Source organism: Carassius gibelio, chromosome B23, assembly GCF_023724105.1.
Source record: "Carassius gibelio isolate Cgi1373 ecotype wild population from Czech Republic chromosome B23, carGib1.2-hapl.c, whole genome shotgun sequence".
Taxonomy (NCBI): Eukaryota; Metazoa; Chordata; class Actinopteri; order Cypriniformes; family Cyprinidae; genus Carassius; species Carassius gibelio.
This window is the reverse complement of record NC_068418.1, coordinates 26,446,736-26,460,683: the sequence shown is the minus strand read 5'-3', so window position 1 is coordinate 26,460,683 and position 13,948 is coordinate 26,446,736. Positions and strand designations below refer to the sequence as shown.

The 13,948-nt window shown below is 39.8% G+C and overlaps 1 protein-coding gene across 1 annotated transcript; it reads left to right on the top strand.

Annotated features, from left to right (window-relative positions):
- Positions 1–2,779: 2,779 nt before the first annotated feature.
- Positions 2,780–11,841, top strand: si:ch73-290k24.5 (F-box only protein 41). The gene is made up of 11 exons (XM_052594372.1): positions 2,780–2,925; positions 4,078–5,610; positions 5,918–6,110; positions 6,199–6,272; positions 6,472–6,740; positions 7,767–7,897; positions 7,983–8,066; positions 9,398–9,513; positions 9,611–9,763; positions 11,546–11,641; positions 11,715–11,841. The coding sequence occupies exons 2-11, from the start codon at positions 4,982–4,984 to the stop codon at positions 11,839–11,841; spliced, it is 1,872 nt and encodes a 623-aa protein (XP_052450332.1). The 5' UTR covers positions 2,780–2,925; positions 4,078–4,981.
- Positions 11,842–13,948: the final 2,107 nt, after the last annotated feature.

Here is a 13,948-nt window from a genome sequence, read left to right as displayed (position 1 = left end):
TGTGTAACATCGTGAAAGGCAATCAATTATGTCTTGAGGTTTAAAACATCTTGACAAAAGTTCAAGATCGGTCCAGTCAGACATGAACGTCCATAAAACATCTTAATCACTTGTACATCACTAACAATAACACATTATTTGTGGACATATGCAAAAAAAGAAGCATGTTCTGATTTAGCACATTTTATTGTTTTTGAACAGTTTAGCATCTGTTAACCAAACTAAAATACTAATTACAAAATACTGAATCATTATATAAAGGGGAAATTCTTTCATTTACTCACCCTCATGTTTCAAACCTGTATACTTTTCTGTGTTCTGACCATATTGTTTTCATGTTTGCTTTACTGGGACAATGACAAATAAGAATCTTAAAGATGATAATATATTTAAAAATATGTTTTTCAATGTAATCTTTGTATCTATTTTGGATTTCTGAAATAAGTTTACAGGCCTAGCATTTTCATTAGAAATATGATTTAATGAGGGGCATCACTGAATAAAAAGTGCTGAAATACTCAATCTTAAACAAACGCAAATAGAAATTTTTGAGTTTTGACTTTATTAATGTTTTTAATATATAATAATATAAATCAATATTAATTGCATTTATTTTTAAATACTTTAATCATATAATATTAAGAATATTATTAATATTTGAACATGTGGCATAAACACCTTGCAGGAGCCATTGTTGTCATGTGACAAGAAAATCATAAAACGTAAGACCCTCATCGTAAAATATGTTTGAAATCATTGCTATTTATGAAATCAAAGTGGTGTAAATTATTTTTAAAGTGTATAGAACCAACATGAATTCAAATATTACATTTCTGAGAATGCCTTCATGTGTTTTCTACTAGAATGTTAAAAGATGGTTTCTTTTGGAAGAAGATATTTGGAAGAATGTTTGTAAACAAGCAGATCTCACAATCCATTAACTGCCATTGTAGGAAAAATTATTATGATCGTAACATGAGGGTGAGAAAATTATGAATATTTTCATTTTTGGGTGAACTATCCCTTAAACAAACTACAGTAGTTTGGCTCATTTCTTGTAACCTCCACCCCCATCTCTTCCCGGAGCAAGCTTCAGGTGTTCTGTCATCGCTGCATCCCATTCAGAGTCTCCACCTCTTCACAGCATCTGAGGGAAGAGAATACATGTATTTTTAAAATAAATAAAATAAAACATTTGAGATAAATGACATGCACTCATTTTCAAAATATCTTTATGGTCTACAGCAAAAAAAATAAAAATAACCTTTGTCCAAGATGAATAAATCATTAGGGAAAAAAGGTAATCAACAAGCATTAGATTTTATTTTTATTGTACAAAAGGTGTTATGCTTGAATGTGATGCCCTTGAGAAACACTCAGGACATTTCTGATAAGACAGGAGGGCTGTGATGTCCCCTGAATAATTAAAGCGTACCAATAAAAATTACATCAATATAAGTAACTTTTAGCTTTCTAACGTTAGCTAATTTTAGCCAAACTCGTAGTGAATTGCAGTTGACAAAAAAGTGAATTGCAGTTGACAACGTGGGCATCATTTCTCTCGGTTCGTGTCAAACAAGTAAAACTCAAGCACGTTAATCAAATAATACAAAATGTACTTACACAGCAGTAGATTTTATGTAATTTATATCGACAAATCTCCCTCCAAGAGTCCTCTTCGAGTCCTCTCCTCCTCGTAGTGGTTGCCTGCTTGATGCACCGGAACTTCCGGAAGAAAGCGAGATCTCGCGAGATAATCTATCCTATCGCGGGATTTTGTAATATCACGAAATATATCAGTATGTTTTGTGTCTACATCTTGGCAGCACCGTTTTGGCAATTACATCCAACTCAGACCGAAATTGTGACCGGGTATATATCTGTTTTACATGTATATGCATAGATTCAATAAAAAATAATAACAACAAATACATAAAACAGGTTGAAATAATGACTAAATTGCAGCATTGCTTTGCAATCACTTAACTACGCTGGGCTCTTTGTGATTATAATTTTTTTAAACAAGATAAAGTGAATATATTTACTTTGTATATAATTTTTTTCCCTGCTATTCTTGCTTGGACATCTTTTCACAAACCATGAGGAGACGTGTAAAAGACGTCAGTGGACGTCTATTCACAACATCTTTAAAACCTCTTAAAAACTACTTGGTGCACTTTAATTAATTATTGCAGTATTAATCAAGGTGTAAGCACAGCTTTTGCATATTCCACAAGGATTTCACAGAGGGTCATGATGGACGTGTAACGCACGTGTAAATGACGTCACTAGGTGACGTCCTCTCACAACCGATTCACAAATATTTAACTACACGTATCTTAAAGTCAAAGAAACAATTATACATCAAACCCCATAGAACTATAAACGTGTACAAACATATCTGAATGCATTTTTAGGAAATCTTCTGTGTTACATATTTATACCGATTTATGCCGTCCTACCGCGACTATTTTTGGCCGGCCACACGACGTCGCCGTCGGACCACTGTTTGCTGGGTATCATCTCACTCGATCTAATAGGCCTAAATATATATATAGAGAGAGAGAGATTGTTTTTAAAGAAAATGTAGCGTATTCGTTCTCTTAGATTCTGCATTCAAACATATTTAAGCACATATTAAATGTATTGTAATTATGAACACGATTTTTGCATATTTTAATCCAACCATGTTGCTCTCGGTTTGAGCTTCAGCACCACGTGAGTGTGGACAGCGGCGCTCGCGCACAGGAGTCAGAGCGGCGCGTGCCCGACAGAACGTGACGCGCGCGCTCCCACATAAATGTATATTTCTTACTGCTCTACTTCACGCTCCTCGAGCGGTCCGCTTCTCCCAGACCGGGAGTGACGTCAGAGGCGACCGGAGCAACTGGGTCTGCGGAAGACGAGAGTCCAGACAGAGAACCGGTGGGTTTTTAATTTTTATTTTTAATGCTGCACGTTCATTTGAATTAGCTACTGCATGCTTTTGGATGATGCACATGAAGTTCTCGGGCTGGGTCGCGTGATTCACACACATACCAGTACAGGACCAAACCGACTGATGATGCATTTTCACTGTGTAGGGGTTTCTTTCAATAACAGTTGCAACATAAAACATGCAAGTGAACCTTAAATGAGAAAGCATGAGCAGAAGACTGCACACGTGCATATCTCTAGACTGTTTTTCATCCTCGCGTTGTTAATGGAGCTTTTCTCGGACCGCAGCTTTTGTCTTCATCATATTCATGCGGAAATAACGCGGAGCGCGCGCGCAGAGTCACGCATGAATTCCAGCATGTCACTTACAATAACCTCCCTCACATTTTTAATTCATGAGTGTGCATCTAAGATGTTTGAAATGATGTTGAATATAGAATATGGTGGGGATTTATTAACTAATTACTCGTGTTTATTTTCAAATAAATGCTGTTCTTTTGAACTTTCTATTCATCTGTGAATATCAGAATGATTTCTGAAGATCATGTGACACTGAAGACTGGAGGAATGATGCTGAAAATACAGCGGAGCATCACAGAAATAAATTACACTAACACAGATTCACACAGAAAACAGATGTTTTTAAATTATTATAATAATTTAAAATGTTACTGTTAATCTTGTGTTTCTGAGCAAGCAAATGCTGCCTTGATGTGCAGAAAAGACTTGAAAAACATTATTTTTTAAATTCTAACTGAACTCAATATGATGATATGTGTGAACTATATAAATTATAAAACTATAATATGAATTTAATATAATAGAGCATTTTTGTAAATCAAAGATGGAGAGACAATTAGTGTATTTTTGATATTCTAGTAGCCATACATTTAATAAATCAGGAAAAGAAAGCAGGAAGGAGAGAGACATTGAAATATAGGTGGCACCAGTGCTGTTTAGAGCACATGATTCATTTAAACAAGAGTGAGACTGTGAACAAATACATAGCATAAAACACTAGCAGTCCTGCCACTCTAAACAAGATAAGACATGATCACAGGAGAACAAAAACAACACTTTATACTTCTATGTATACTGTGTAAGTGTAAGATGAGATGGACAAGTCTTTTTCTTTTGCAGGTGCAGCTGTGCACGAGCCGGTGTTGGACTGAAAAGCTCCTAAAAGCACCACAGAAGACACTGAATTCCCTCTAAATCACTCCAAAGTTACTGAGGGGCCCGAAACACCTCTGGAATGCCATCAAAAAGTTACTGAAAAGACCTTGAAATACCCCAAGATGCTTCTGAAACAGCCCTAAAGCGGTCCTTAAGTTACTGAAATACCCGGAAGATACTGAAATACCCTGTAAACACTCATAAAAATGACTGAAATGCCCTTGAAAGACCCCAGAGGATACTGAAACCCTAAAAAAAGTGATTGAAATGTCTTCCAATTCTCTTTAGGGTTCCTGAAATGACATTGTAATGCTCCAGAAGATACTAAACCACCTAAAACGCGTCTTAAGTTACTAAAAGGCCCTTGGAACACACCAAAAGATACGGAAACGTCTCCAAGATGCTCCCAAAGTTACTAAATTACCTTTGAAACATCCAGAAGATACCGAAACACCTCGGAAACACTCCTAATGTTACTAAAATGCCCACAGAAGATACTGAAACACCCCTAAAATGCTTCTAACGTTTACTGAAAAACATTTGAAACATCCAGTAGATACTGAAATAGCTTTAAAATGCTCTGTTAATGAAACACTGCTAGTTACTGAAACATTGATAAAACACTCCTAAAGTAACTAAAACATTCCTGAAACTTTATTGAAAAGCTCCTAAAGTTCCTGAAATGTTCCTGAAATGCTCGTAGTTACTGACAGTTTCTTGAAACACTCCTAAAATTCCTGAAACGTTCTTGAATCTCTCTTAAAGTTCCTGAAACGCTCCTAAAGTGACTTAAATGTTCCTGATCTCTGAATGATCTCAGTATGTGACTCAGGAGTTGTGTTTCGAGCGTGTGAGTGTGTGTCGCAGAATGTCGACCAGCACAGAGCTGCCGTCACACTGCCCGACCTGTGGAGAGCCGTGCGGGTTTGGGGAGCACCTTTCCAGCGTCCGCTCCTGCCAAAAACTCTGTCTGACCACTCGCCGGAGCTCTGAGGGCAGACTGATGTCCCTTTATACACAGCGAGGGGATGAAATCGACCACCCCCTGCGGTTCGAGCTCCTGGATGCCCTGAGTTTGGCCCGTCCGCTCCGAAAGATCCTCATCCAGAGAGACTCGCCCTCATCTCGGTCTCCAGTGCTGGCGCTCGCCGTAAGCTCCAGCGCCGCAGAAGAGGGGGCAGACACCGGACGCGCTGTGGCCCAGCTAGGAGTGCCTTGGCTGGGCAGGCTGGCGCTGGAGGCCCGGCTTCAACAGCTGGCTCTGGAGGTGCAGGAGCGCGTCTCGCTCAAACTGGAGGCGCTGCAGGACGAGGTGAAGCGGAGGAGCGTGGAGGTGAGACAGGCCCAGAGAGAGAGCGAGCGCATGCTCAGACAGAAGCAGCAGGCGGAGGAGCGGGCGGCCGAGCTGGAGCGGCAGGTGGACATTTCTGTGGAGATGCTGGCCAGCCTCAGATACGAGCTGAGAGAGAGAGACGAACAACTGCGGCACAAACAACAGTGAGTGTGTGCTCATATTAGAGATGCACTGAAACACCAGCAACTGAATCATTTCCTCTGAAATTGCACAGAAAAATTCAGTTTCATATGCAATAGTTTTGGAGGGCGGTAATCATTGACCAATGCTTAATTAACTTTTCTGATGGCTAGGGGTGGGAATCTGTAGGTGGGAGCCATAAAACAGGGTCAGTTATATATAGAAACTTTAATTTTAGTTTCTGTGTTTCGGTAAGCGAACCATTTTGGAGCATCACTAATTTAGATGGTGTGTGAGTTGCATGTGAATGTGTGTGTGTGTGTGTATTAGGGAAGTGTGTGAGCTGGACAGGTTTGTGAGGGACACTGCGCTCCAGGAAGCCAGCGCTAAGATCCGTCTGCAGCGCTTCATGGAGGACCTGCTGGAGAGAGCCGAGAGAGCCGAGACGCAGCTGCAGAACCTCTGCGATGATGTCACTTCCTCTCACAGACACCTGGCAGGAAGCAGAGCGTCAGGCTACCAGGTACAGAGAGACCGTCGTGTTTTAGAGATATAGAGTGGCCACTGATACTCCTCATGTGTCAGCAGTCAAGTGTTTGTGTGTTTGACAGAGGAGCTCCAGCGTGTCTGGGATGAGCAGGAGATCTTCTCATGTGTCTGACTGCAGAGCCGCTCAGTACTACAGGTATCAATGCTTTTTACATGGACTTTGGCTTCACACTGGGCATTTATTGAACCTGAACCTCAAAAATAAATCTTGAGCTGTCATAAAGAGAGAGTACTCTAACTAATCTGGATGGAATCTGTCCGTTTGAAGCCAAAGTCTCTGTTTGCTCTGCTTATAATTTGATATTAACATCTGTGCTCATGTTGTGATGCTGCAGGAGTGATGGGATGTGTCTGGTGTGTGTCAGGTTCGAGCGGAGGCCACGCACACTGTCGGTGGGTTCGGGCGGCTGTGAGGGTCACTGGGACGGACGGCAGTATCAGCACATGTTGTGTGGAGCCGCTGAGGGGCACGAGAGAGGATCCGAATCACCTGGGATGATCCAACACACACACACTGATGCTGATTCAGACAACTGGTCACTTTACACCGCAGACTCACAGGACGACACACAACACACGGGATACAGGACCTACAGCCGCACCGGTACAACACACACACACACACACACAAGCACACACATGCACACACACACACACACACACAGAGTGACACACACATACTCACTCACACACACACACACACACACAGAGACACAGACACACACACACACACACACAGAGACACAGACACACTCACACACACACACACACACACACACTCACACACACACACACACACACACACACACTCGCACACACACACACACACACTCGCACACACACACACACTCTCACACACACATACACACACATGCACACAGACACGCACACACACACACACACGCAGACACACACACACACATGCATGTGCACACACTCTCTCACACCCACCCACACTGACTCATACACTCACACACACACACACCCCCACACTCACCCAGACATGAACACACACACACAGACATGAACACACACACACACACACACACACACACAGACACACAGACACGCACACAAACACACCCACACTCACATTCTCACACACACACACACACACACACACACAGACACAGACACGCACACACACACACACACACACACACACACACACACACACACACACACACACACACACCCCACACAGACAGTAATTTTAGTAATCTTGTTGTGTTTTTGCCATTTTTATTATATTTGAAATGTCTAAATGGTAGTATTTTTTATTTTTAGCTTATTGAATTTTGGTTATTTTACTGTAATATTTTACTGTAATGCAAAACGAGCAGTGTTGAAATAAAATAAATGTTTTTTTACAATATATTTTATTTTAACATATATTACATTATTTTTATTTTTTTTGTGGTTTTAGTTATCCTATAATAATAATAATTACCCTGATTAACACATAAAGACACATTAAAATTAATTGAAAAGAAGCACTGATTATAGAGATTATTAATTATTTAAATAGAGTTTTACAGTACCTGTACAGAACTCTGTGCCTCGTTTCCATGGTGTCGCGGTGTTGTTGCTAGGGTGTGAAGTGTGTGATATCTGTTGTTGTTGTGATCAGGTCCGGATCTGCACTGGTGTGTGAACAGATCCAGTGAATCAGCCGTGTGTTCAGAGCGTCTGAGGCTCACAGCGGCGCTCTTCTGTGTGTTCACTTATCTGGACACACGCTCGCTGCTCACCGCCGCTGAGGTGTGTGTGTGTGTGTGTTAGATATATGATGTGTGTGATGTGTGCTGCACTGTCTAAGTGTGTGTGTGTGTCGTCTCTCTCTCAGGTGTGTAAGGACTGGCGCAGTGTCGCACGTCATCCTGCTGTTTGGATCAGAGTAACACTGGAGAACACACAAGTGTCATCGAAGGCAAGGAAACACACACACACACACACACACACATGTTTGTTTCCCCATATTAGGAAGGACATCTAAGCTATTTTATCCTAATAGACCTTTGCAAACACCTTTAACTCATGTTAGATGTTTGTGTGTTTTGCAAAAAGTGTTTGGTGATGAGTTTATGGTTTTGCAGATTGGTGTGTGTTTCTGGTGTTTGAGCGTCGGGTTTCAGAAATTGTGTGACAAGTAAAAGTTTTACATTACATTTTAAGTATTCCTTATTCATCAGAGATTAAATATGACAAGCATCAGCTGTATACAAAGTGAAAGACATTTAGTTTTGACAACTGAAAATGGGAACAATTCAACAATCTCTTGCATTCAGTCATATACGACCTTATAGAAAATAAAGATACCAATAGAAAAGTCAAATAGCTGAAACAATCTAAAAGCTTTTTAAGATCTTCTTGAGTTTATGGTGTTTTTGCAAAGAGGGAAACAAGATGCACTTCTACTTTAAAAGCAAAAAATATCATCAATATGCAAAGTGACCCACATTTAGTTTTTGGCCACTGAATATTAATCATTTTTAACAATTTACACATGAAGCCGCATTGAGATTCCTATATCTCCAGAAATGAACCTAATACAGGGCCTCAAAAATGAAGATGCCAAAGGAAAAGTTTGTCAAAACCCAAAATCTAAAAGGATATTGAGATATCTCTAATACTTCTTGAGTTACACCAATGCAAACTTTGGAGAAAGCACACAAAAACAGCTTTTTCTCCATTTTTGAATGGTCACCACTGGAGTATAGTGCAATAAAGATGGATAGAATCGACAGACTTTACTAACAGACTTAGCAAACTCTGAGTAAAAGTAATATAATCATGCTGCCATCCTTCTGAAGGCTTCAAATCTCAGGTGAAAATTGTCATTTTGACTCTCCTCTATGAAATAGTGGATTACTCAGTAAATATTCATATACATACCATTTCTTATTTTGGCTTTTATTACAATGTGTGTATTTCATCAGAAAAAAATAACAAAATCAGACAAATTACCAATCAGAGTTAACATTTTATTTATTTGCACAACTTGAATCCACAAAGGCTTCAACCAACCAAATCTAATCCAACTAAAACCAGCAAAGCGTCTGAATCAGCAAACATCAACAGAAGATAGAAACTCAATTCACTTACCTCTTCAGAAGCTTATCTCCATTCATTATTTCTCAAACAACCCTTGCCAAAATGGCTTCCTCAGCTAATAAAACGAACCACCTGTAGAGGTCACTGTAGAGCAAAGACAGACTAACCTCTCTCTGTGTGTGTGTGTGTGTGTGTGTATGTGTGTAGTTCCTGATGACTCTGTCTCAGTGGTGCTCTCAGACTCAGTCTCTTGTTCTTCACAATCTCAAACCTCGATCCCGTGGCAAGAAGGAGAACAAAGACGAGTACTTGCGCAGCACCAGGTAAAATATATTCATATGTAATTTGTTCACATATATGTTCTTTCACATGATGGCCAGTGTGTTTTAGTGAAGAGTGTTTTGGTCTCTCTGTGTTGAGGGGTGGGCTGGAGGCGGGGCTGGAGGCGGTGCTAAAAGCAGCGGGGCGGAGTCTCATCTCTCTGAGCATCTCTCATTGTCCCAGTATTTTGACGGACAGATCTCTGTGGCTCGTCAGCTGTCACTGCCGTGCACTGCAGTCACTCACATACAGGTGACATAAACCTTTTTTTTTTATTAATAAATACTACATACTATACTATATATATATAATACATTTCAATTAATATTCATGTAGATTTATACATACATACATTTATTCTTCAAATGCAGTTTTTTATTATTATTTTTTTATATTTAAAGAAATCTGTTCTTTTAACTTTAAATTACGACCTGTCAGATCGATAGAAAAATAGACATAGATAGATAGATAGATAGAAGTAGTCAGATAGATAGATAGATAGATAGATAGATAGATAGATAGATAGATAGATAGATAGATAGATAGAAGTAGTCAGATTGATAGATAGATAGATAGATAGATAGATAGATAGATAGATAGATAGATAGATAGATAGATAGATAGATAGATAGATAGATAGATAGATAGATAGATGAGCATCTCAAAATATTAGAATTAGAACAAACTGAAATATTTCAAGAGGTTTTTTTTTGTATTAACTCTTATGGTTACGACTTATAGCTTAGGAAAATAAAAAAATCAGTATCTCAAAAATATTCCATTTTGAGCTTGATTAGTTTGATTCATTTTGAGTCTCAACACTGGGTACCTTTTGGGCTAGTTTAGAACATGCATCCACAATTATGAGAAAAACTACTGAAACACCAACGAGGAGCCACAGAAGATCATTGCTGAAAGGGCTGGCTGTTCACAGAGTGCTGTATCAAATCATATTCATAGAAAGTTGACTGGAAGGAAAAAGTGTGGTAGGAAAAGGTGCACAAGCAACAGGGATGACCACAGCCTTGGGAAGATTGTCAGGAAAAGCAGATTCAAGAACTTGGGAGAGCTTCACAAGGAGTGGACAGTCACCACACTCAGACGTCTTCAGGGAAAGAGCTAGAGCTGTCACATTCATGCATCCAAGACCCTCCTGAACCAGAGAGTAACGTCAGAAGCATCTCACCTGGGGTAAGGAGGAAAATAACTGGACTGTTGATCAGTGGTCCACACAGTCCTCTTTTCAGATGAAAGTAATTTAGCATTTCATTTGGAAATCAAGGTCTGGAGGAAGACTGGACAGGCACAGAATCCAAAGTCCAGTGTGAAGTTTCTGAAGTCAGAGGTGATTTGGGAGCTGTGATGTCTGCCTACTGTTGCTCCATTGTGTTTTATCAAGTCCAAAGTCAATGCAGACATCAACCAGGAGATTTTGGAGCCCTTTGTGCTTCCATCTGCTGACAAGCTTTATGGAGATGCTGATTTCATTTTGCAGCAGGACTTTAGCAGTTGCCAACAAAGCCAAAACCACTTTCAGATGATCATGATATTACTGTGCTTTGATTGGCCTGCAAACATCCCTGACCTGAACCTCACAGAGAATCTATGGGGTATTGTGAAGAGGAAGAGAAGTAACATCTGAAAAACAATACAGAAGAGAAGCTGAAGGCCGCTATCAAAGCTACTTGGGCTTCAACAATGCCTCAGCAGTGCCACAGACTGATCACCTCCATGCCACGCCGCATGGAAGCAGTCATTTGTGCGAAAGGAACCCCAACCAAGTATTGAGTGCATAACTAAACCTGCTTTTTTATTTTTTTCCTAAGCTGTAAGTCATAACCATCAGAATTAAAACAAAAAACTCTTGAAATATTTAAGTTTGATTGCAGTATGCAATGATTCTACAATATACGTTGGCTTTTTTGAATTAAATTACAAAAGATAAATAACTTTTTCATGATATACATTTTTTTAGAGGCACCTGTAGATAGTTATCAATGGTAAGCTTCACACAGCTGATTGTGATGTGTTCAGGAGCGCGTCAGATCCGGCGGGACAGGAGGTGATCTGGGCTCTGGGAGCGGGATGCAGGAACATCACAACGCTGCACATCGCTCCTCTACAGCCGTGGTGAGGATCTGTGTCTTTAAATCTGTCACCGCTGATCACATGACCACTGATTTCCCGCCTTGGTTTCCTGCAGCCTGCAGCCCAGTCGCTTCAGTAACCGCTGCTTGCAGACGATTGGCCGATGCTGGCCGAACCTGTGTCGTGTGGGGGTGGGCGGGGCCAGCTGCGGCGTGCAGGGATTGGCCTCTCTGGGTGAGTGACAGGTCAGGTGATGCGTGAGCAGTGCTGGGGAAAGTTACTTTTAAAAGTAATGCATTACAATATTGCGTTACTCCCTAAAAAAGTTACTAATTACGTTAGGTACTTTTTATGGAAAGTAATGTGATACATTACTTTTCAGTTCCTTTTCATATCTGGGCTGGGCTTGTTTATTCTTAATATAAAACTTATTTTTTTGGTAAATGTAAAAGCCCTTCCACACCAACAATGTTAATGCATATGTACATAATACATATATACAGTTCACACTAGAGCTGAAACAACGAATCGTTTTAATCGATTAAAATCGATTATTAAAATAGTTGTCAACTAATTTAGTAATCGATTTGTCGCTAAATGAATTTTATTTGCCATAAGCGGCTCATTTCGTGCATATTTCAAATCTGCGGTGACCAAAGTGTGGCAGTAATGAGCCACCGGAGGTTTTACTCAGCCAGTACAGCAGGTGAAGTAGCGAATAGCCAATAGCTGGCCTCGTTTTATGTCACGTGCTTCCCGAACAGCGTCTCTGCAGCATTCAGCGGGAAGTGGGAGTACTTTACTTTGAGCCTTCAAAATGAAGAGTAACCTGTAAACTCTGCACTACTGAACTGTTTAAGGGGCCGTTCACATATCGTGTCTTTTGCGTGCTCAAGTTCGTTATTTCCTATGTAGGCGCGCAGTATGCACTCTCATAATGGAAGCGACGCGGTCGCGACACGCACGCGGTGCGATGCGCCCGTTTTTCCAGGCGCGTCCACACCGCATCCATTTATACTTTGCTGAAATTTCCGGGTCTTCATGGAGAGGGCACGTCATGGAGAGAGCACGTCATGGTTACTTAGCAAAGGCAGACGCCTCAGGGGCGCTTCTGCCCGAGCGCTTTGGAAAGAAGGAGAAAGCGGCGCGACTAGCGTTTTCCACGCGTTTTTAGGTGCGATATGTGAACGGCCCCTAAGAATTTTATTTGTGCAGATTCTCCAGTACAAGGTTGTTTGCAAATGTTTAGTCGTAAAAGCTGATAACATTGCTTTTAACAGTTAACATTTAAAGCTTTACAAACATGTTATGTTATCAGTTTGTCGTTTACCAGTTCATAATTCAGACTTGCAGCCTAATTATGACTGAATGAGAGAGGTAAATGTTTGAGTATATTTAAAATGCACTTCTTTTCTAAGTATTCACTGCTCTTTTTCACACAGCAGGTTTTTTGTGTGTGTCCCAATTTTTTTTTCTGGACAACCTTCTGATGGATTTTACTTTAAATTGTGAGTTCCATTCAGATTTCATGCCATTGGCACTTTTTTTCGAAGGATTGTTTACAATTGGTTAAAATCTCTTAAAAATCTATGCTGAATGATAAAGACCCTTTATTAATAATTTACTTGGGGAAAAAATGGAAAAAACTAAAATATAAGTACATAAACTGATTAATCGATTAATCGTAAAAATAATCGACAGATTAATCGATTATCAAAATAATCGTTAGTTGCAGCCCTAGTTCACACACATATACTACGTAAACAAAAAAGATTCTTTTGGATACGATTAATCGTGATTAATCCTTTGACAGAACTACATTTTGGCCACTTTTGAAGCACTGCTTTGTGAAGCTTCGAAACTTTTGCAAATCATTTGTTACGACGTTTTCATCACCCTATTTTAATGCACATTTTGAAGTATCGCAAAAGAAACGTGCGATGGAAACGCCTGATTTCAAATAAAAATCCCTTTAATTTGCAAAATAAGCTTTTACGGTCGCTTGAGGTGGTTTTTGACTTTAAACGAAAAAGGGTTTGACTCGTTGGATGGATACGGAGCTTGTTCGCAAATGTTTTATGCGATATTCCAATTTTGTGCATACAGTAAGTTAAATTCGCAGCTTTGGATGGAAACAAAGCTTCGAAAAGGTTTGTTTATCCCATAACTTCTAATTAGTATGATTGAATTTAATAATCGAAGCTCAGCAGCAACGACATTGGTTAATAAAATGGAATTAAATACATAAAGGGTATTTGGGTTATTTACCCTTTAATTATTGCAGATTTGCTTCATATTCTACGGTTGCTTTTCACTGTTCTTTATTGATTTTGATGTTTCTTATTTAAA